The sequence below is a fragment of the Elephas maximus genome, chromosome 7 (assembly GCF_024166365.1).
Source record: "Elephas maximus indicus isolate mEleMax1 chromosome 7, mEleMax1 primary haplotype, whole genome shotgun sequence".
Classification (NCBI taxonomy): Eukaryota; Metazoa; Chordata; class Mammalia; order Proboscidea; family Elephantidae; genus Elephas; species Elephas maximus.
The window spans coordinates 65,899,261-65,923,217 of record NC_064825.1 but is presented as its reverse complement, the minus strand read 5'-3'; the positions used below and the strand labels follow the sequence as shown (position 1 = coordinate 65,923,217).

Below are 23,957 nucleotides of genomic sequence, written 5' to 3'. Positions count from 1 at the left end.
CCCATGGTCTAGAAGCTTCTCAGTACAGGGACCCTAGGTTCAAAGGACACGCTCCCCTCCTGGTTCTTATTCTTGGTGGCATGAGGTCCCCCTCCCTCTGCTTGCTTCTCTCTTTTATATCTCAAGAGATTGACTCAAGATTTAACCTAATCTTGTAGACTGAGTCCTTCCTCATTAACATAACTGCCTCTAATCCTGCCTCATTAACATCATAGAGGTAGGATTTACAACACATAAGAAAATCACTTCAGATGACAAGATGGTGGGAATGATTCCTACATGATACTGGGAATCATGGCTTACCCAAGTTGACACACGTTTTTGGGTGACAAGATTCAATCTATAACAAGCATCAACTGCAGTACAGAAAAACAAAAATCAGCATTTAAAAGTAAACTTCTTTTTTTAATTGTACTTTAGATGAAGGTTTACAGAACAAACTAGCTTCTCATTAAACAGTTAAACAATTAGTACACATATTGTTTTATGACATTGGTTAACAACCAACATGTCAACACTCTCCCTTCTTGACCTTGGGTTCCCTATTACCAGCTTTCCTGTCCCCTCCTGCCTTCCAGTCCTTGCCCCTGGACTGTTGTACCCCTTTAGTCTCGTTTTGTTTTATGGGCCTGTGCAATCTTTGGCTGAAGGGTGAACCACAGGAATGACCTCATTGCTGAGCTAAAAGTGTGTCCAGGGGCCATACTCTCTGGGAAAAGCAAACAACGTTTTAAAAGTCATTTTACCTTTTTGAAGAAAAAGTGGTTTGCCAAGTGGTTTAACACCATAGGGTTGCTAGGATCAATAGTATAGGCTCTAGAAAGAAGCTGGACACCATTTTTGATGGAATCAGCCTGAAAGAAAACAAAAACAATGGGGTTATTACTTAAATGGCACTTGAAGTTCGATTAGTTAATCACCACTTTTTCAAAGTTTTCTTTACAGTCTCAGGAAATAAGATTATATAAACCTAAATTCAGATGCCAAAATGTGGCTCTTGTGTTAGTTAACTTCCACTAGGATGCAAAACAGATAACAAACAGAATTTAGTTTCATTTAAAAACTTAACTGTAAAAGTACCCCATGGTAAGGTACAACACGTCCTCTGAAATTGGGTGTATGTAACAAATACATTTGATACCATGTTCTTAAATAATTTACTGCTAATCCATAAGGATCCACAAGGCAAATAATAGAAAATACTCCAAACAGTCTGCATTTTTATCAGCTTTATTGAGATATAATTCACATACCATTCACTCATTTAAAGTATACAATTCAATGTTTTTTAGTATATTCACAGAGTTGTGCAACCTTTACCACAATCAAATTTTGGAACCTTTCCGTTATCCCTCAAGGTTTGTGGACTACCCAACAGCCATTCCATCACTCTTACCCTGCTAAGAGAATACAGATTTTGTAGCCTGTGGTGATCTTTTGACTTTAGAAAGGAAAGATCCTTCCCTCCCTCTTCCTTAACTCTAGGGGTGAATCATGATTGATCCAAACCACTCAAGATAATCTAGTCCCCCTTTTTGAAGACTGCTCTAAGGCAGTGGTTCTCAACTAGAAGTGTTATTGACTCTCCAGGCAACATTTGGCAATGTCATTTTTGGTTATTACGACCTGGGGGATACTTACTGGCACCTAGTGGTAAAGGTCAGGGATGCTGCCAAACATCCTACAATGCACAGGATAGCTTCCTATAACAGAGTGTTATACCTGGCCCAAAATGTCAACAGTGCTGTGGCCTAAAAATCTTGGTAGCCCTGTTGTGGACATTTACACATAAGGAGTCGCATACTGTGAGCTTCCTTTTCAATCAGATAGACTTCTTTAAGAGAAAGCTTTTTTTCCTTTCCCCTTTCTTTCATCTTATAAGGCTGATATAATAAACAGACTGCCACATCTTTCTCCCGCAGAGTGGTTGGTAGGTTCGAGCCGCCAACCTTTCAGTTAGCAGCTGAGCATTTAACCACTGCATTACCAGGTCTCCTTCCAACCTGATATACAGGTCTATAATACCTTATCTGGAATTCTGAAATCCAAAAACTCCAAAGCTTATTCTATAATCTTGGAGCAAACTCATCTGGTGACAAAACTGTACCTGGATTGTGAGGTTATTACAATTCGTGTGAAAATTCACTCATTTTGTCACAAAAATATTAGTCTGACTTTGGAGTGCTAATCTCACTGAGGTGTTATATATTATACAAACATGCACTATATTATCTTTTTTGTTTTTCAATATTTTATTGTGATTAAGGTAAAAGTTTACACGGCAAATGAGGTTCTCATCTAATAACTTCTACACAAATTATTCAGTGATATTGGTTACATTTTTCAACAATGTATTACCCTCGTTCATTCCCTTCTGGATATACCACTTGCAGTACCCTCTCTCTTACCTTGTCATCTTTGCTTTAGATAATTTTTGACCATTTGGTCTCATATGGATAATTTTTTTTTAAAGAAACTCATTACTCATGGATGATATTCTTTACTTTAAAAGCCAATCCGTTATTTAGCTAAAAGGTGACCTCAAAGGATAATTTCAATTTAAGGTTTAAAGAGTATCTAAGGGTGACAGTCGGGGAGTCCTCTAATTTCAACTGGTCCAGTAAGTATGAACTTTTCAAGAATTTTAGTTCTGTTCCACGTTTTTCTTCTGTTCTATCAAGATCCATCTATTGTGGCCCTGATCAGAATGGTCTGTAGTGGTAGCTGGGCATCATCTAGTTCTTCTGGTCTCAGGTAGATGAGTCTGCGGTTCGTGTATACTAACAGCTCTGTAGACTACTTTCTTCTGAGTCTTTGGTTTCCTTCTTTCTCTTTTGTTCCAGGTGAATTGAGACCAATAGTTGTATGTTGGAGGCCTGGTGGCGCAGTGGTTAAGAGCTCGGCTGCTAACCAAAAGGTTGGCCGTTCAAATTCACCAGCTGCTCCTTGGAAAGCCTATGGGGCAGTTCTACTCTATCCTATAGGGTTCCTATGAGTCGGAATCAACTTGACGGCAATGGGTTTTCAACAGGTTAGTTTTATGTCAGATGGCTGCTTGCAAGCTTTTAAGATCCCAGACACTACTCACTACATTGGGATGTAGAACATATACTTTATGAACTATATTATGCAAATTACCTGAGCTATCTCACGAGACTATGGTCCTAAGTCTTCAATCCCAGAAAACCAATCTCGCAAAGTGTTTGGTTATGTCTAAGAAGTATCTGTAACTGTGTCCTCTGTATGGTTTATTATATGAATATACATGCAGACAAATACACACCCGTGTGTACATATGCCTACAGATACATCTATCTGTGCATGTATCTGTACCCATATATTCATACCCACATACATATATGCCTATATATGTACATGCGTAATGACACACAGTTTTTGGTTGTTGTTGGTAGTATATTACCTTTCTATAATCTGAAATCTTGACTTCTGAAACACATCTGGCCCCTGCGGTTTTAGATAAGGGACTGTGGACCTACAAATCAGTCATGAACTATGTAATTTTTTGATTTACATACCTCTTTATTATTGAGTTCTAGAACAGCCAGTCCAACCAATGCTCCCACACATTTGGAATTGAGTTCCAGGGCTCTGCTGAATGCCAGACGAGCTTTCTCCAGTTTGTTAAGCTTCACAAAGCAATGACCCATTCCTAAACGAACTTCCGCTAAAAACATAGAATCAGATATTCAATCTCTCAAACAAGCATTTCAAAGGTTCAAGTTCAATAAAAAAAAAAAAAAATTTAACCCATCTCTATTTATGAGTCACAAAAGTCCTAAATTAAGGCTTTTAATTTTATAATTCTATAGTATAGTGCAACCATACTATAAAATCTCTTGCTATGCCACAAATCTTGTTTCACTAGAGGTTGAATTATACCACTCCCCATCCTCCACTCCCCTCCCCCAATCACGGATACCTGCCTCACCAGAGAACAGAACACCTATAATACTGGTATTTTTTTTCTCTTCTAACATCCCTGTTAAAACTATACCTTCAATATCTCGTTCCTGAAGACCAAATTTTAAACAGAAAACAAAAAATTCCATTAAGACTTTAAATATTGTGGCTGATTATATGCACACACTGCCATTCCTTCAGAGCTCTGCTTATAGCTATAACCCAGTTTCAAGGTTATACCAAAAGGCCAACCCCTCCACTAGTCAGTAGATCTATCCCCTCTGTCTTTTACCCTATTTCTCCCTGTACCAGATACACTAGCTTCCTCACTCTTCCTCAAACCTGATAGACACACTCTATTCTGAGGACCTTTGCACTTCCTATTCTCTCTTTCTGGGAATGATCTTCCCCATATATCTGGATGGGTCTTAGGTCTTTATGCAAACGTTACCTTTTCAGTGATGTGTCTCTGGTCATCTCTTCTAAGCATCCCTCACCCTAACACTTCTCATATCCCTTTCCTGCTTTTTCTTTCTCCTTAGCCCTTATCAATATCTAACATAGCATATATTGTAATTATTTATCTTAATTATTGCCTATCTTTCCCACTAGAGAATAAATTCCACAAGGGCAGGGACTTTTGTTTTCTTTTCTTCATTGCTGAATTTCTAGGGTAGTGCCTGGCACATACAGAGTGCTCAAGAAAAATTTGCTCAGTAAACAAGATTTTGGAAAAGAAAAATAGTATAGTGCAGAAAGATTATACTATGATCTACTACCCAGCCAACAAACTTCACAAACTACTGCGAAATCATCAATATTTTAAGTTGAGTCACACATAGATTAGACCTAAAATAGTTTTCCCCTTACCTGGACATCCTGGGTTAGTACGCAATGCTTTCTTATAATAAGCAAGAGCTCCTCTGTAATCCTTCTTGTTGAATGAAATGCAAGCTTTACCTGTAATGATTTTTTAAAAAAAATAAGCACATACTGTCTAGTTAAAGAACACAAACCTAATATGCTTTACATTAATTGACCTAAATGCTTAAAAATAGTGACATGATTTCATAGCAAAACTTGTTTACCATCAGGGTATATTAATTTATGCCTATAAATAGAACACTCCTGTCTTTATGTATCTATAAAATAATAATTCAAATAATCTGGAGTTATCTAAACAGTGTTTTATTTAGTCTTTAGAAGGAAATAAAAAATTATTCTTAATGGTACGTATTTTATTTCTGCAATTTCGATAGAAACCATAATTTGTTGTAGATAGTTTCACTTTTGAAAAGACAAAGCTGTTCCACTTTGCTGTCAGGCCCAGTTCCTAAGGAGCTTACAAAGAGATATATTTTAGGCAACACGTGAAAAAAATAGATTCGAAAAAGGTTGCTGAAGATCACTTACCAAGAAGGGCTGGAATATTATTTGGAGACTGGTTGAGTACAAAATGAAACTGTGCATCAGCTTGATCCATTTTGTCACCTTCAAGTAGGCAGAAACAGGCTCTTCCCAACAAATGGTTCTGAAAAAGTCATATAATCACCTTAGGCTTTTGTTTACCAAGGACTAATCACAATTTATCATGAACGTGTAACATAAAATGAAAATCATATAGGAAAGGGGTGGAGTGTCATACAAATTCCTCCAGCAACTGTAATGTGTTTAAATTACCAACAAGCAATTCTTAATTGCAAATTGAGAAACTATCCTGAAATGCAAGTCCTCTGTGCCAGTAACAATGACAACAAGAAAAGTTCAAATTACTTAAAATCTGCTTGAAATACACCTGGAGATGTTGGGATTACTAATTCAACACGTTTTATATGCTAAATTTGCCCATAGTACACCAACAGTACAAGCACCAAAGAAATTCCCATCTTAATGAGGAATGCTTTTTCTTGAACAATCATATTATTTTAAGAAAAATTCTTTGAGAAAAAAATCTCATTGCCTATCACACACATTTTGCTTTCTTGTGGTACGTTTTTCTCCCTTTCATAAATTCAAAGAAACGTAACTTATTTTACCTGATCATACATAATAATTTTATCAGCCATCGTATACAACAGGGTTGCCTGTGTAATCAGATCCTTCTTATTGTCCTTATTCTTTTCCTTCCGAGCCTGTTGGACATAGTAGGCCGCCAGTGTATCCAAGCAAGTCATCTGGTCTTTTTCATGGTCTCTGTAGTCCAAATTGCCATCTATACGAGCTGCTTCCAACAACTTGACAAACTCTTCTGTTTTTCCTTGCTTGTAGTATTCCAGCTACGCAGTAAGCAATTAAATTAGAATCGCTGAAGCATATGGTCATACAAAAACCTTTTACGTGAACGTTTCCAGCAGCTTTATTTGTAACAGGCAAACTGGGAACACCCTAAACGTCCATCAGCAGGGGACAGATAAACCAGCTCTGGTGTCGCTGTGCAATGGACACTACTCAGCAGTAAAAAGGAATGAACACGCTACAACACGGATAAACCGCAAAATAATTATGCTGAGTGAAAGAAACCAGATCAAAAAAGAGTACACGCCATATGATTCCACTTATATAAAATTCTGGAAAATGCAAACTAATCTTTAGTGATAAACAGCAGATCAGTGGTTGCCTGGGGATGCAGTGGTGGGGGGAAGGTTTTTGGGGGTGACTGGAAATATTCATTATCATGATTGTGGTGATGGTTTCACAGGTAATGTATACATAAAACTTATCAAATGGCACAAGTATGTGCCACTGATCACAGCTCAAGTATGCCTTCACTAAGCTGTTAAAAAAATTAGGATCCCTACAAATGCTTCCCATTTACTTCTTTCCGAGCAATAGTTGATTTCGAACTAAATTTTCAAACAAGCAAAGCCTGAGAAAGCAAAACAGGAGGTATAAAGAATTCTAGATAGAAAACTTGGGTTTTGGTTCTTGATTTACCAAAAGTTATCTGGGCATATTAAGTAACTTCCATTGTATTTATAAATAGTAAAAGGAATATCTATCACTTATTGATCACTTGGCATGGGCCACATACTATGCTAGAAGCGTCACACACATCATCTCTAATGTATAGAGCCACCCTATGAAGTAGGTACTAACATCCTCATACTGAAGATAAAGAAACAGGCTCAGAAGGTACATCTCTGTCAAAGATCACACAGCTAGTTAGCAGCTGAGTTGGGATTTGAACAAAGGCCTCTCTAATTCCAAAGCCTACACTCTTTCCTCTGTAACAACTTATATTCCCATATTTCCTCTGTAACCACCTATATTAACATAGCAGGTGCCATGCTAATTCTCCATTATTCCAATCTTCACAAAAGTGCTGTTAAATGAAGTGCATGTACTAAAACATTATAAGTTCTCTTTTGATTTTAAAATATGCACAAGGATTAATGGCTTATTCTCCATGGAATAAGAAGTAATAAGAAAACCTGGTACTTCAATTCAGGAAGGCACTGCTTGTCACTGAAAGTGTATCTCTATAAATCCACATCCAAGGAAAAGTAAATTTTAATAAGCCTGAGCACTGGATATAAGCCCAATTCTAGAACTACTTCTTTGACTCTTCAAGACATCAGGTGCCCTCCTATGTATCTTTACATGAACGTGACCTGTGGCACACCTGCTTAGAAATAATGATTACAGTATTACTACCTATTTCCATAACAGAAAAACAAACAAAAAATCCCAAAAAACTTTATGCAGCTAGTGCTGACGGATGGGGGGAGGAGGCAGAGCATATTTTAGCCTTTCTGAGGTGATTTTCCTGATAATCTCCAGTAATGGTCGTATTATGGAAGGAGGGGAACAAACACAGACAACGAACTTAAGCCGGAGATAAATTTCACCCAAAAAGCTTTTGTGGGTTAGCCTTGGAACCTAATCACTTTCTAGAGTATTTTATGGGAATTGTTTTACTGTTATGGGGAACAAGAACAATGTTAAGTAGCAATGGCAAATTGTATTTTCTCAGCTTATCTCTAAACCATAACCCAGTTTCACTGAATAATCATGACATAATCAAATATTTAATATTCAGTATCACGTACTCACGTAAGTGAATTTTACCTATATCAACACACAAGCAAATTTATCAGCAGACTACACATCATTTAGGAAAACGGGCTTACTGTTCCACAAATGGTAAGACAAACTGCTTCCATAGACTTAGTACAATTTATTTATCATGTGCCCAAGCTGGATATTACTATATCTGAAAACAGAAACCACTATTTTCCCAACCAACAAGTAAGAATATTTGTTAAAGGAACACTAACCGCCAAAGCAATCCATATGTGCAGTTGTGTGTGCTCCTGTTTCAGAATGCTGATAACTTCATCCCCCTCCGGTAACTGATCGAAGTCAAGTTCAATAACCTAAAACATAAAGTGTAGGTTTTAACACTTCTTTTTTAAAATTCACATTTCTTCTTTGCTGCTTTTCTTGAACGTACCTCAAAATGCACACAATTAGGGTTTGTGTTCAATTTAAGTATGGCGAACTATTCACTATGTGTTAAGAACTGTTTAATGGAGCACATGACAAGCAGCTTCTACTGTAATACTAAAGTAAAAGCACAGAAAAGCAAACAGATCTTGCTAGTTGTCCCCAAATCACTAGAATGACAAAATGCCACAAAAACTTTGCTTACTCAAAAATAACACAAAAACCCTGCTTAACACATAATTCAAATAAAGTGCAAACGAGCAACCTAGGGACACTGATGAGGTAGGTCTGACAACTTGCGAAGTACAACCTTATACGCAAATGCAAAGTTGAATGCCACTGTACACACTAATCATGGCAGGAGCATCTGTGTGTTACAGACACTCCTGAATGGGGCACAAAAATAATAAGAAGAAAATGTTCTGGCATTAGATATGATGATGATTATACAACTTAGTGAATATATTAAAAACCACTGAATTTTATGGTATATGAATTATATCTCAAAATTAATCTAAATAAAACAAAAATGGTAATAGGAAATGTCCAATAAGACCTAATACCAAAGCTGAGAGCAAGTCATAGACCACCTCTGGTTAAAGGGTGAGGGAGAGAGGATTACTTCCATCAGTACACAGTAGCAGGTTCTCCTTAGACACTCTAATAAGCTATATCTTAAGGTCCCTATGTCGCTGTGGCAACTCCACAGATCATTTGACTGTTTTGCTACGTGTCCTGTGTGGTGGAAATAGTGCACAATGACAGACTCGAGTTTGAAGAGGAGAAGGAGCGAAATCCTATGTATTCCCAAGAAACACTAGATAGACCACAGTGACATCAGCGCCCACTTCTGTAATCTGTGGCGGGATTTAGTGTTTATCGGGCACGCTCACACCCCTGCGCCTCTGAATTATTTGGGAGAAGAGTGGAGTTCTGTCGAAAACAAACAGGTAACAGGCAGAAGGAGAACTTTCAAGAAGAAGACTTCTCGAAGTGGCCCTGAGGCTGCGAGGACGCAGGTGTACCCAGCCTCAGACGGTGCAGGGGTTGGGAAAAGAGGTGACCGGAGCTTTGGCCGGGCATTTCGGCAGGGGCTTCTGGGGGAGGGGATTCCTCTTGCTTCGGGAACCAAGTCGAGAAAGGGAAGGGGGGAGGGAGATCGTCCAAGTTCACGGCTCCCACCTCCCCCATATTCGACACTTACCTCGTCAGTGTCCCGGAGGGGAATCTCGATGGAGCCCCGCGACATGATGAGATCAAAAGGCAAGCGGGCGTCCAGCCCCGCCGCTCAGCAGCCCGTAGTCCTGGCTTCTGGCTCTTCCAGGGGCTAGCTGTTGGTCGGGCTCTAGTTGTGACTGCCGCCCTGCGGCGCAGCCGGAGCTCGGGCTTCTCCTTCCCGTCAGCGGCTCAAACAAGGAGCAGCAGACGGCGCCCGGCCACTTCCGGCGGCCCCGCCCCCTGCCCCGGAAGGATTCCTCGCGGGCCGGTGAGTCCTGTGGTGGCTCTACCTGTGGCTCTCGTGTTTCCCGAGGCTTTCGTTCGCGAATCGACTGTAGGTTGACTGAGAATTTACAAAGCCTCTGTAGCCCTGAGACTTTTGAGTATAAGCTCGGCACTTGCGCGAGCCGGAATAAAAACACCGTAGGCGAAGCGGCTCCGCCCTGAAGTGGGCGGAGTAACGAATGCGGCCATCCCAGAGTGGGCGGAGAACGAATAAGGCGCGGGTTCGGGGCCTGGCCGTTGACTGATTGGGAAGCTTTGGTCAATCCTCTGAGCCCCAGGCTTAGCCTCTGTTGGATGGGGCTGGCCAGTCTTGCTTCCTCCCTAGGCTTGCTGCCAATAATACAAAAATTCATTCCTCAATCCAACCCAGTCATTAGTTCATTGTTCACCTATTACGTGAGTCATTCCACTTTCGGATTCTGGTGATGTGGGGACAACTAGCAAGGCCTAGGGTTGCTGCGAGTCGGAATTGCCCCGATGACGGCTGTGGGCTTGGTTTTTGGGTTTAGCAAGGCCTGTTTGCTTCTCTGTGTTTTTACTTTAATATTACAGTAGCACCTACTTGTCACGTGCTCCACTAAACAGTTGTGAACGCGTAATAGTTCAACAGTACTCAGTTTGAACACAAACCCTAGCTGATTGCATACTGAGGTACATTCAAGAAAAGCAGCAGTCAAAGAAGAAATGTGAATTAAAAAACAAAGGAGTTAAAACCTATATTTTGTGTTTAGGTTATTGAACTTGACTTTGATCAGTTCTTGGAGGGGGATGAAGTTATCCACATTCTGAAACAGGAACATACAACGGCACATATGGATTGCTTTGGCGGTCAGTATTCATGTAACAGATATATTTGTTGACTGGGAAAATAGTGGTTTCTGTTTTCACGTAGAGTAATAACCAGCTTGAGTACATGGTAAATGTGTTAATTGTACTGTGTTTATGGAAAGGAGCCCTGCTGGCGCAGTGGTAAAGCACTCAGCTGCTAACCCAAAGGTCAGCGGTTTGAACCCACCAGCTGCTCTGAAGGAGAAAGATGTGACAGTCAGCTTCCATTAAGATTACAACTTTAGAGACCCTAAGGGGCAGTTCTACTCTGTCCTATAGGGTTGCTATGAGTTGGAGTCGACTTGTTGGCAGTGGGTTTTGAGTTTTTAAGTAATAGGATGGACTTAAAAAAAAAAAAACTACCTGTCAACAAAGGGAGACGACAGTCTGGTCTATGGGTATATAGTTGTGGATGGTGGTGGAGAGAATCTCCCCTGAGAACTTGGAACCAGAGGTTTGTATCTCAGGTAGGCTTGATATTACCTACTTGGTATAGGAGGAGTCCCTGGGTAATACAAATGGTTAATGCTTTTGGAGGTTTGAACCCCAAAGGCACCTGGGAAGAAAGACCTGCAGATCTACATCTGAAAAAGCAGCTACCGAAAATTCTATGAAGCACAGTTCTATTTTGACACACATGGCGTCACCATGAATTGGAGTTCACTCCTCAGCAACTGGTTACTTGATATGGGAACCCCTAAGGCAAGAAATTAGCATAAAAATTATCCCTAGGCTTGTGGTATCCTTGGGATGCCTGGGCAAGTTAGTTAACCTTTCTGACTGTGTTACTAGAATAAGATTCTTGCCTCTCACTGGTCAAGAAAGCAGGTAGGCATGTAGAGTTTTCCACATGAGCAAAGCTTTATTGAAGAGGCTTGCAAGCGGAGACAAGGAGGGCTAAGCAATGCATATCCCCGTTTTACAAAAGACAGGCCTGGGTTTTTTAAAGTTCTTGGGAGGAAAAAGATTCATATTTATTCGTAGGCACGGGAGGGGTTAACCACAGTGCATGTGCAGCAGCTTTCCAAGATGACTCCTGTCTGGGGGGCCTCTGGGATTCATAGCAGGACTTGTTATGGGGTGTCATGCCTGCGCAGTCTCTCGCTTCCTGGGTTTGATTCCCTGGCTGCTGCTCCAGCCCCTCACTGACCCTGGTGGAAGGTCACACAGTGGTCACAGGTGGGTGTTCTGTGCATGTCCCTGGCTGGTTTTCTCCACCTGCTTTTGAAGGACCCTGCCCCATTGTTCTGGGGAATGGCTTTGTTTTGGCTCCCTGGCCTATTTCTTGTTATTTTGTTTGTAGATTTGGGGGGCCGTCTGTTCTCTGTCTTAATTGATCCATACTTCCCCTATTAGTAATTACACAAATATTAGTAACTCACAGGTATTGAATGGTTACTGTGTGTTAGGACTATTTTGAGCATTTTATCTGTTGAAAATCACTTAATCTTCAGATGTGGGTACAGTGATCTGTTAGTGGGGCCAGGTGAGGCACATCTATCTGGTAGAATTGGTATGCAATTAAGATGAGAAGTCATTCCATCAGTGTTTATGTGTCTCTATAGCTCTACTTTGGAACCTGCTACCATTTAATCTGTCCCTTGGGATTTTCTCTCTTCAAGTGGAACACAGACTCTCAAACTATTCTCTTCCTTTCTTTCTTACTGTTTTTAAAGACAAGCAAAAAGTCTTTTCTTAAGAATTTTTTATCGAATCTTGTTAAAGGAAGGAAAGAAAAAAAAAATAGAACTTGAGGCAGCCTGGTAAGATGGGTAGGATTTGAATAGGCAGAGTTGTGGGGATGATGTTTCAAGCAGAGAAGGTATCATGAGCAAAATATTGGAGTAAGAATAACACTAAAGCCAGTGACAAGTGAACACATCACAGCATTAAAATTTCTATCAATGCTTTGATGTCCATCTTCTGTCCTATCTCCTCTAGGAAGCCTTCTTTGTTAATATCCTTCTACAAGGATTTCTCTCCTTCCTGTTTTTCTTATTGTCTCTGAAAATTGCTAGGTGTTGAAATCCCAAAAGCGCAAATACTGTATGAGACCACTATTATAAAAACATACGAAAATGTTTCCACACAGATAGAAACAACCTTTGATGGTTATGAGGGAGGGGAGGGGCAGAAAGGGAAAAACACTAACTAGATAGTAGATAAGTGGTAACTCTGGTGAGGGTAAGACAGTACACAATACTGCTGAAGTCAGCACAGCTTGACCAGGGCAAAGTTATAGAAGCTTCAAAGACAAACCTAAGCTCCCTGAGAGACCGAGCTTCTGGGCTAAGGGCTGCGGACCATGGTCTCAGGGGACATCTAGCTCAATTGCCATAACATAGTCTATAAAGAAACTGTTCTACACCCAACTGTGGTGAGCAGTGTCTGGGGTCTTAAAAGCCTGCAAGCAGCCATGAAAGATACATCTACTGGTCACATCCTGGCTGGAACAAAGGAAAATGAAGAAGACCAAAGACACAAGGGAAGGATTAGTCCAAAGGACTAATGGACCACAACTACCATAACCTCCACCAGACTGAGCCTAGAACAACTAGATGGTGCCTGGTTGCCACCACTGCCTGCTCTAGCAGGGATCACAGTAGAGGATTCTGGACAGAGTGGGAGAAAAATGTAGAACAGAATTCAAATTCACACACATAAAAGAAGACTAGTCTAACTGGCCTGGCAGAGACTGGAGAAACCCCAAGAGTATGGCCCCCAGACACCCTTTTAACTCAATACTGAAGTCACTCCTGAGGTTCAACCTTTAGCGAAAGATTAGACAGGTCTCTAGGGCCAACAATAACTCATGTGAGGGACGTGCTTCATAGTTTATCCATGTGTACAAGACTAATGGGCATACCAGCCCATAAACAAAGATGAGAAAGCAGAAAGGTACAGGAAAACTGGAGGAATGGAAACAGGGCTCCCAGGGTCGAGAACAGGTGAGTGTTGACATATCACTGGATTGGCAGCTGATGTCACAAAACAATTTGTGTATTAACTGATTAATGAGAAGCTAACTTCCTCTGTAAACTTTCACGTAAAGCACACACACACACACACACACACACACACAAAACATTGCTTGTCATTGAATTATACACACTTTGGAAGCACATTATGTATCTCAGTATATTTACTCTTTTCTCTCTTAAAATTCATTTATTGATTTGTTTTTGAGAATATACACAGCAAAATATACACCAATTCAACTATTTCTACATGTACAATTCAGTAACACTGATTACATTCTTTGAGTTGTGCAACCATTTTCACCCTCCTTTTCTGGGTTGTTCCTCCCTCGTTAACATAAACACACCACCTCTTAAAGCTCTTATCTAATCTTTTACCCTTTTCTCTTCAGTATATATTTTTTGTATGTAGACTTGCCTTCCTCTAAGATTGTAGACTCCTTAAAGAGGTATGTTTATACAGTTTATGAATATTCCCCTCTCCCAAAGTTAAGGAACCTAATAAGTGCTCAGCAAATAAAGAGATTTTGAATTGCTTTATAAAAACCACAATTAGAAGAACAGCAAAGGATATTGCTTCCAAAAGCAAATATAAACATAGAATTTGCATGTTATTGCTTTGTGTAGATGAGGCTTTCTGCTTAAGTATTTAAATAAATACTTTGGAGATATTTTCAGAACTTGAAAAAGTAGAGATTGTTTAAACTAGATGATACATTCATTCTAAAAATTCTAAGTATTTCAAATTTAAGGAGAGATGGATTATTTTGACTGAATTAGGTTTCGTATACGAAAAGGTCTTTGTTTATAAAATCAGTTTAGAGATGTTTAAAAATTCTTTTACCTGATTAATTCTTTGTCTATCTTTGTGTATGTTGTAAGTACACCACTGTGTTCTGGAACTTGTTAGGGCAGAGATAAAATGTGCACTCTAGTGAGAATTCTTTTTACTTACCTCTGGGGTGATTTTATACAGAAAGAAATACGCTATCACAATTTAAGAAATTCTTTACGGAGTGTCCTATCCACTTAACTCCACTTTATTAGTGTGGAAGATCAACCTGACTATGTAATTTATGATTGGTGAAGTTTGTGGCATGCACACTGTAACCAAACTTAGCCAGTTTACCAGTGCTTTTTGAGGGAGGAGGTACCAAAGCCAGGTCACGCTGACATACCCACCGAGACTGCAGTCTGCTCATGCAGGTGAGGACTGTTTACAAAGGCAATTATTTAAAACAAAAAACTGGTATCAAAGTTCTAGCACTACTTTTTTAAATTTTTAATTCTTTTTGTTTCGTTTATAAAAAATTCTCTTCCAATAGTAATAACATTTTCAAATGACTTTATTTTTATGGTGGAATAAAGGGAGAGCGCTTTAAGTTTAGAGAGATTTCCATCTCTGTGTTGCAAAGACAGGACTGTGCCTTAGTAGAGCAGTGCTTCTCAAATTTTTTAGCATAGTCAGAATCACCCTGACAGACAATTAGTTAAAACTCTGATTTCTGGGCCACACCCCCACTTTCTGATTCAGTAGATCTGGGGTGGGATGGAGAATTTACATTTCTAACAGGTTCTCTGGTGATACTGATGCGATTGGTCTGGGGACTACACTTTGAGAGCCATAGCTTTGAGAACCCAGGACTCTGCTCAATCTTTAAATTGGACCTTAAAAAAGAAAAATGATAATTTCTTGAATACTTACATCGTGCCAGGCGCAGTGCAAGTCACTTCACATACATTAGGTCTAATCCTCACACCAACCTTACATGCTGGGAATGAGAATTCCTATTTAATAGATCAAGGAACTGAAGCTCAGAAAGTTGAATAAGTTACCCAAGATCACCCAGCTAGTAAGTGGCAGAGCCAGAATTTGAGCCTGTGTTTTTCTATCTGAAGATCCATGCTTTTTCCGTTAAAATATACTTCTTTACCTGGGTTAAAATTCGTCTAGTCTAAGTTCTTCCTTCATGCGGGAATAACTTCTACATGAAAGTTCTTCAGTTTTTGTTCAAACCTGTCAGAGACTGACAGCTTCTTAAAGAAGGCCTTGTTGGGGGGAAACGAGGGTGATCAGTCACCCCATTTTACCTGGGATTAAGGGGTTTCCCAGGACACAGGACTTTCAGTTTTAAAACTGGTACAGTCTCAGGCAAACTGGGATTGTTGGTAGTAACCTGCAGACAACTTAAACCATTTCGTATTTTTATGTGATGAGCCCAAAATTTCCTTCCTTTAGTTTTTCCTTCTGATGTAGTTTTCCCTAATGGGGTATTTTAAGTGACAGTCCTTCAGATATTTAAAGATGGTTATTTCAACCTTCAGATAATCGTCTCCAGTAGTTTGTATGTGTCAGGAACTCTTTTATGTATTTACGCATATTAACTAATTCAGTCCTCGTAATGAGGTAGCCACTATTATTATCCCCATTTACAGATGAGGAAACTGAGGTACCTTTATGTAACCAGCCCAAGGCCACACAGCTATTAAGAGGCTGAGCTAGGATTAACCCAGAGAGTATGGGTCCAGAATCCACACTCTTAATCACTACACTTTATTGCTTTCCACTCAGTCAATAAACATTCATTGAGCACTGTTTTAGTTATCTAGTGCTGCTGTAACAGAAATACCACAAGTGGGTGGCTTTGACAAATGGAAATTTATTCTCTCACAGTTTAGGGGGCTAGAAGTTCGAATTCAGGGCACCAGTTCTAGGAGAAGGCTTTCTTTCTGTTGGCATTTGGGGAAGGTCCTTGTCTCCTTTCAGCATCTTTGGGCCTGGTATTCCTTGGAGATCGCCACGTGTCTTGGCATCAATCTTCCTGGTCTAGGAGTTTCTCAGTGCCAGTACCCCAGGTCCAAAGGACACACACTGTAACCAAACGAGGGTTCTTGTCCCATTCTATTAGCTGATCTAAATAAGACGGACGCCATACCACCAGTTGCAAGGGAGACACAAAGTGGAAATTTATTGTCTGTGCAGACAGTGAGCAATGTGCTCATAAGGCTACGTGCTTGCTGTCTGAGAGGGTTGGGGAGCTTTTTATTTCCAGTGACGTCTAGGGGTTGGTTTTGGTGCCCACAACTCTCCAACCTTACCCTCCCATGTCCATATTTGGAGGTCCAGATGTTGAATCATGTCGGTGATGTTCAGGTTTAAGGACAGACTGAGGATGCAGCTCTTCAGGTCTTGCGCATGTGCCAAAATCTTGGTTTGCACATGCTCAGGATTCTGGCACCAAAGTCAAACTGTTATGGCCGCAGCATGGTTGGGCCAAACTGCAGTCAGAAGCTGTTGCTTGGTGGGCTGCAAGGGGGGGGGGGGGTAGGGCAGGGAACCACGGCAGAGCGTGGGGAAGTCTTGGTGGAGGCTTCGATCCCCCCTCTAACAGGTTCTTTTTAATCTTAGAAGGGGTTTAGAGCTGAAGGTCTCATCTTCTATAGCTTCTTCTTGCTGGCCAGAGGTGCTGGCATAGAACTGGGCTCTAGCTGGAACCTGCTCGGGGGAGATGGGGTGATATCCCCATTGCAGCATCATTTGCAGGTGTAACTTCTGAAGCCTGGAAGACACAAATTTTACTAAAAGGTTAAACAAACAAGGCCTGAATACAAGCAGCAGGACGAACATGGCCAAGGATCTTAGAAGGGGAAGACACCGTGTTAAATTCAGATTGTTGCCTTGACTATATCCCAGATATCTTGTGAAGCTGGGCCTTGGTTGAACTTGTGTAGCCATTTATTATGGAGGGACTCAAGTCCTCAGCAAGGGGCCAGGAGCCCTTTACTGTACCTGCCCCAGTTAGGATTAAACCCAGTGCCCTCTTTAGTCTATGACCTGAGGCTCGCCTGGAGGCCCAATACAGGCAGACACTGGTGCATCAGAGAAACAAAAATCCTAGGGAACACTGACTGGTAGTTGTGACAGGGCCGAGGTAAGAAGCTATCCATCTACAGTCAGGACAAATGAGAAGCCGGGCTGCGGTCACCCAGGCACGAGCCAGACCCACACACTCAGACACATCCACTGGGGGCACAGAAAGATTCAGAGATGGCACAGCCACCGAGGGTGCCACCAGCTCATTTGAGCCTAGTGCTACTCCACAAGTTTGGGGCCTGGGGACTGCAAAGCCCAGGTTGGCACACTCGGCACTCAGGGCTTTGGTATTTTTTTCTTGTGGCATTGTAAATGTGTTTTGGAGGAAATGAGTGTGCCCGAGGGGTGTAGGCCCCAGTTATTGGGCAAGCAAAAGTCAAGGAGCAAATAAAAAGTTCTTGGGAAATTCTTGGATATCTTCTCTCAGTAGGTATCTCCATGTAACAGACTTGGTTGGTCAGATTAGTCTGGAGATAAGCTGTCTCGTTCTAATTGTCTGGGGTGTTAGCAGTGGAGTCAGTGAGACCCTGGATAGTCTGTTGGACAAAGTCCCTATTGTAATTAATGAAAGATGGGCCCGGGGGAGACCCATTGCATGGAGAATCTAGTGGTATTTTTAGTAGGTGGGGACACCTGGACTGGGACTGCCTCTACATTGTCTTTAGTTCTGGTAGAGGGAGTGAAGCAGAGCCAGTGATCTTTTAAGTGGAGAGCTTTGAGGTGTTTATGAGATAATTATCCTGCCATTCTGGGGGCCCTGTTTTTCTTCTAGAGAGACAGGAAATAAACAAGCAGGATATAAGGCTGCGTATAGGTGGCAAACTTAAACAGAGTCATGAATAATAACCTGCACAATTGCCAGGGGATGGCAATCAACTGACACAATTGCCTATCACTTTAAATCTTTTGAAGCCTAAATTTTTCTGTTATTACTGTTGCCAGTTCTTACTATTCTGCTGGGCTTGTCGGTCGGTATTGTGAGTAGCAGCCGGCTCCGTGCGAGAGTTGTGGATCCACTCTCCCTTTTTGGCAATCTTGATTGCAGTGCTGGGGGTTCTCTTGCTGGGTCTGTAGTGCTCCAGGTCTTGACACAGAGAGAGAGACTTCAGGTTGTGGAAGAGTCTGTCACATTGTGTACCTGTAAAGAGAGTCAAGCACCGCTGCCACAGAATACAAATGTTGTTTAATAGTGAGCTTGCTTTGTGCATGTCTCTAGCCTCCAAGGTGTCCTCAGGACCCAGAGTAATGAAGCCCTCCCACAAGTTATGGAAGAGGGAACACCAATTCATAAGCTCAAAAAGGTTTACCTTAAGTTTGGTTTGAGGTGCAACCCTAGTCCTGAACAGAGCCAAGGGAAGGGTCGTAGCCCATGCTAATTAGGTCTTCTTGCAAGGTTTGGCCTAGTGGGCTTCAATAGTCCAGTTTACCTTTTTCTTGCAATCTTTTTCTTGAACATATTCTTGGTGCTTAGTCTCCTCTTACACTTCCAAGATCTTGTTGTCTCTTCTCTTTTTTTTTTTTTTTTAAAGTAGTGGTCTTTAATATTGAGAGGGACCATACATAGTGACAGGTGGTGCAGAGCCAGCGGTTCACAAGACTGTAAAACCTGATCCAGTAGCAGAATAAATCAATACATTTATATTTAGGTTTTTCCTGGAAACCCAGGACAGTCCAGTCTGGAGCCATCCTTCCCTTTCTTCTCTATCTTTCTACTTCCTTCTTACATTTTTGTTTTCTCTTCATTTTTCTTTCTCTCCACCCTTTTACTCCTCCAAGCCTCATCAGTTGTTTCTTCCTTGTCCGACCCCTATTTTTGCAACTATAAAGCCCTTCTGTAGCTTATGCCAAGCTGGAATTAGTCACTACTATTGGGGTCCCTGTTCTTGCTGCTTGCTTCACCTACAAATCAGCCCTTTGGTGGCCTTGGGTCACTACTGTATCTTCTTGTTGATGTCCTTTGCAGTGTACCACAGCCAGAGCGGTGGGGAGTGACACCACCTCAAGGAATTGTAAAATCTATTGGCCATGTTTGATTTCTTTACTGACCCAATTTAAAAGCTCTCTTTTCTTCTACAAAGTCTCATATATATGTAAAACCAACGACCTAGAGGAGTGCCCACCAGACAGACAGACGAAGAATACTGATGCAAACAGGATGTCCCCGAGACTGGAACACTTATACGCTGCTGGTGGGAATGTAAAATGGTACAACCACTTTGGAAATCAATTTGGCACTTCCTTAAAAAACTAGAAATAGAACTACCATACTATCTAGAAATCTCACTCCTTGGAATATATCCTGGAGAAATAAGAGCCTTTACACAAACAGATATATGCACACCCATGTTCATAGCAGCACTGTTTACAATAGCAAAAAGTTGGAAGCAACCAAGGTGCCCATCAACAGATGAATGGATAAATAAATTATGGTATATTCACACAATGGAATACTACTCATCGATAAAGAGCAATGATGAATCTATGAAACATTTCATAACATGGAGAAATCTGGGAGACATTATGCTGAGTGAAATTAGTCAGTTGCAAAAGGACAAATATTGTGTAAGACCTCTATTATAAGAACTGGAGAAATAGTTTAAACAGAGAAGAGAATATTCTTTGACCATTACAAGAGTGGGGAGGGAGGGAGAGAGGGAGGAAGAGGGGTCTTCACTAATTAGATAGTAGATAAGTTTTATTTTTGGCAAAGGGAAAGACAACACACAATACAAGAGAGGTCAACACAACTGGACTAAACCAAAAGCAATGAAGTTTCCTGAATAAACTGAACGCTTCAAAGGCCAGCGTAGCAGGGGTGGGAGTTTGGGGACCATGGTTTCAGGGAACATTTAAGTCGATTGGCATAATAAAATCTATTAAGAAAACATTCTGCATCCCACTTTGGAAAGTGGCGTCTGGGGTCTTAAATGCTAGCAAGCGGCCATCTAAGATGCATCACTTGGTCTCAACCCACCTGGAGCAAGGAATAATGAAGAACACCAAAGACACAAGGTAATTATGAGCCTAAAAAACAGAAAGGACCACATAAACCAGAGACTACATCAGCCTGAGACCAGAAGAACTAGGTGGTGCCCGGCCACAACCGATGACTGCCCTGACAGGAAATACAACAGAGAACTCCTGAAGGAGCAGGAGAGCAGTGGAATGCAGACCCCAAATTCTTGTAATAAGACCAGACTTAATGGTCAGACTGTGACTACAACGACCCCGGAGGCCATGGTCCCCAGACCTTCTGTTAGCCCAAGACAGGAACCATTCCCAAAGCCAACTCTTCAGACAGGGATTGGACGAATATGGGATGGAAAATGATACTGGTGAAGAACTAGCTTCTTGGATCAAGTAGACACATGCGACTATGTTGGCATCTCCTGTCTGGAGGGGAGATGAGAGGGCAGAGGGGGCCAGAAGCTGCCCGAATGGACATAAGGAGAGAGAGTGGAGGGAAGGAGTGTGCTGTCTCAGAGGGAGAGCAATTAGGAGCATAGAGCAAGGTGTACGTAAATTTTTGTATGAGAGACTGACCTGATTTGTAAACTTTCACTTAAAGCACAATAAAAATTAATTTAAAAAAAAAAAAGTTCATCCCCTAAACCAAAAACCAAAACCAGGACTTAACCAAAATCGATGACCATAAATTAAATTACGTATTTTCTGCTGTCAGCAGAGACAGAAAGAAAGGGAAAGAGGAAGAGTGTTCCAAAAGAAAGATTGTTGCAATGGCAGGGCGACCTCTGAGGGACTTAAATACCCTCTATCAACTACCAATTAACCTTGGGTGATCACAGATGGACAAAGATCGTTGCCGATGGCAGAGTGACCTGATACCCTTGGTTTCAGATGGGGTGAGGGATCCCAGCTAGGCTGAGGATGGGTTCCAGGGGCCATGACCCCTATTTCTCTCATTTTACAACCCTTGGGGTCAGGTCTTAGGACTGGGCTGTTGCCTAGTTCTCCGGGAGGACTGTAACCCCCCTGAGGGGGGATTTTAGCCCCCCTCATATGACCAGTGGAACAATCTGTTCCCACGTGTGCGTTTACCTTAATTCAGAGGCCTTTCCCATCCAGTTTTCAGTTTCTGTTTCCAAGCTGAGGTGGGGACCCGGTGGACCTCTCCCTGGGAAGGGGATCATGGTGGCCACCCAAAACTCCTTACTGACCAAACGGGGTCAGGCCATGCCTTAAGAGGTTATGGGGATCCAGATGCTCACTGCCCAGGTTTGGGAGTCTGCAAGTTCTGGCCCGAGTCGCCAAAATCTGTAACCAAATGAGGGTTCTTGTCCTGTCCTATTAAAAACAAACAAAAAAACCAAACCGAATGCCATCAAGTTGATTCCTTAGCAACCCTATAGGACAGAGTAGAACTGCCCCGTAGAGTTTCCAAGGAGTGCCTGGCGGATTCCAACTGCCGACCCTTTGGTTAGCAGCCGTAGCACTTAACCACTGCGCCACCAGGGTTTCCTTGTCCTATTAGCTGATCGAAATAAGACGGACACCATACCACCAGTTGCAAGGGAAACACAAAGTGGAAATTGATTGCGCAGACAAGGAGCAACATGGGGTCTAGTGACCATAAGGCCACGTGCTTCCTGCCTAAGAGGGTTGGGGAGCTTTTTATTTCCAATGGTGTCTGGGGGCTGGGTTTGGTGCCTGGAACTCTCTGCCCTTAGCCCTCTGTGTCCACATTCGGAGGTCTGGATGTTGAATCATGTTGGTGACATTCAAGTCCAAGTACAGACCGAGGACACAGCTCTTCAGGTCCTGTGCATGTGCCAAAATCTTGGTTCGTGCATGCGCAGGACTCTGCACCAAAGTCAAACAGTGGTTATGGCCGCAGTGTGGTTGGGTCAAGCCACAGTTAGAAGCTGTGGCTTGGTGGGTGGGGGGGGGGGCGGTGGGGGGAACTGCAGGCAGAGCAGGGGGAAGTCTCAGTAGAGGCTTCAACACCACTCCCAACTCTTCTTTATTGGTAGTAGTGAGGTCCCTCCTCTCTCTGCTCACTTCTCTCTCCTTTTATCTTTTGTAAGATAAAAGGTGTGACTCAAGCAAGGGTGTGACTTGAGTAAGGGTGTGGCTTGAGTCACACCCTCTTGTAAGGCTGTGACTGATGATATACCTCACAGTGATCTTGCCTCATTAACATAAGAGGTTAGGATTTATAATATATAACAAAATAGAGGATAATTACATCAGATCACAAAATAGAAGACAACCACACAATACTGGGAATCATGGCATAGCCAAGTTGACACATATTTTTTAAGGACACAGTTCAATCCATGATATTCCACTCTTTGGTCCCTCAAAATTTATGTCCTGGCCACATGTAAAACACATTCATCCCGTCATATCATCCCAAAGTCTTAAATCAACTCCAATCTCAACTTCTGAATCATTTAAATCAAACATGGGTTAGACTTTAGGCATAGTCTATCCTGGAGCGAAACTCATCTTCATCTGTGGACTTGTGAAATGCAGAATATAAGTTATCTGTTTCCAAAGTAAAATGGTGGAACAGGCACAAGGTAGACATTTTCATTACCAATGGGAGAAAGTGGAAGGAAAGAAGGGATAACAGGTGCCAAGCAAGTCTAAAACCCAGCAGAACAATTTACATTAGCTCTCAAGGCTTGAAAATAATCCTCTGTTCTCTGAGACCATTTAGGCAATGGTCCTGCCCTCCAGACTCTGGGTGTTAGCCATGCTTTCTGAATTCTGGGTGGAGGCCCCTTGGCCCTGGGCTTCAACTCTGCCTTCCAGGCCCACTGGGATGGCAGCTCTGCTCCATTGGCTTTGGGTGGCCCAATTTCTTAGCCCACCTGAGTGGCAACCCCACTTGGCCCTGACAGGCCCCATTCTTCCATACCTTGGGCATGGCAGCCCTGCCCCTTCATCTTTGGGCAGTGACCCCATCCCCCTGGCACACCTTAATGGCAACTCCACACTCTAGAACTGAGTTGGTGAAGATCCAACTCTTCGAAACCTGAAAACAGTGGCCCCACCCTTTTGTAACCGAGAAGGCCCCGCTTCTTGTGCTCCTTCCAACAGTTTGCTGATCGTCAAGCTGCTCCAGGATGGTCCTTTTCTTTTTTTGGAGGAATACAGATGTAGCTGCTTTGGCCTGTTTTCTGCCTGTAGAATTCCAAGAGGTAGACAACTTTCTTTTCTTTCATTCTTTCTCTGTCCCTTTTAGTCAGAGCGCCAGCACAAGGGATAAGAGAACTTCAGAGTGCGCGGGTAGAGGGGCTCTGGTTTCTGTGTCAAGAGGGCTGCAGAAAGGTTATTGGTAGGTCAAGGCTGCAGGGTTGCGGAAGGACAGTGCTCTGGGCCTGTAGCTGGGACTAGCTCTACGGCCTGTCTGCCCTCGCACCCACCCCACCAACCCTTGG

The 23,957-nt window shown here is 42.0% G+C and overlaps 1 protein-coding gene across 1 annotated transcript in view; it reads right to left on the bottom strand.

Annotated features, from left to right (window-relative positions):
- Positions 1-9,861, bottom strand: part of CTR9 (CTR9 homolog, Paf1/RNA polymerase II complex component) — a 34,756-nt gene extending 24,895 nt beyond the window's left edge. The window contains exons 1-7 of the mRNA XM_049890379.1: positions 9,572-9,861; positions 8,199-8,297; positions 5,958-6,197; positions 5,335-5,452; positions 4,792-4,881; positions 3,537-3,685; positions 747-854 (exon numbers count right to left, since the gene is read on the bottom strand). Of these exons, the coding sequence (XP_049746336.1) occupies positions 747-854; positions 3,537-3,685; positions 4,792-4,881; positions 5,335-5,452; positions 5,958-6,197; positions 8,199-8,297; positions 9,572-9,616 (849 nt within the window). The 5' untranslated portion in view covers positions 9,617-9,861. The remainder of the gene's footprint in view (positions 1-746; positions 855-3,536; positions 3,686-4,791; positions 4,882-5,334; positions 5,453-5,957; positions 6,198-8,198; positions 8,298-9,571) is intronic.
- Between the last annotated feature and the right edge of the window lie 14,096 nt (positions 9,862-23,957).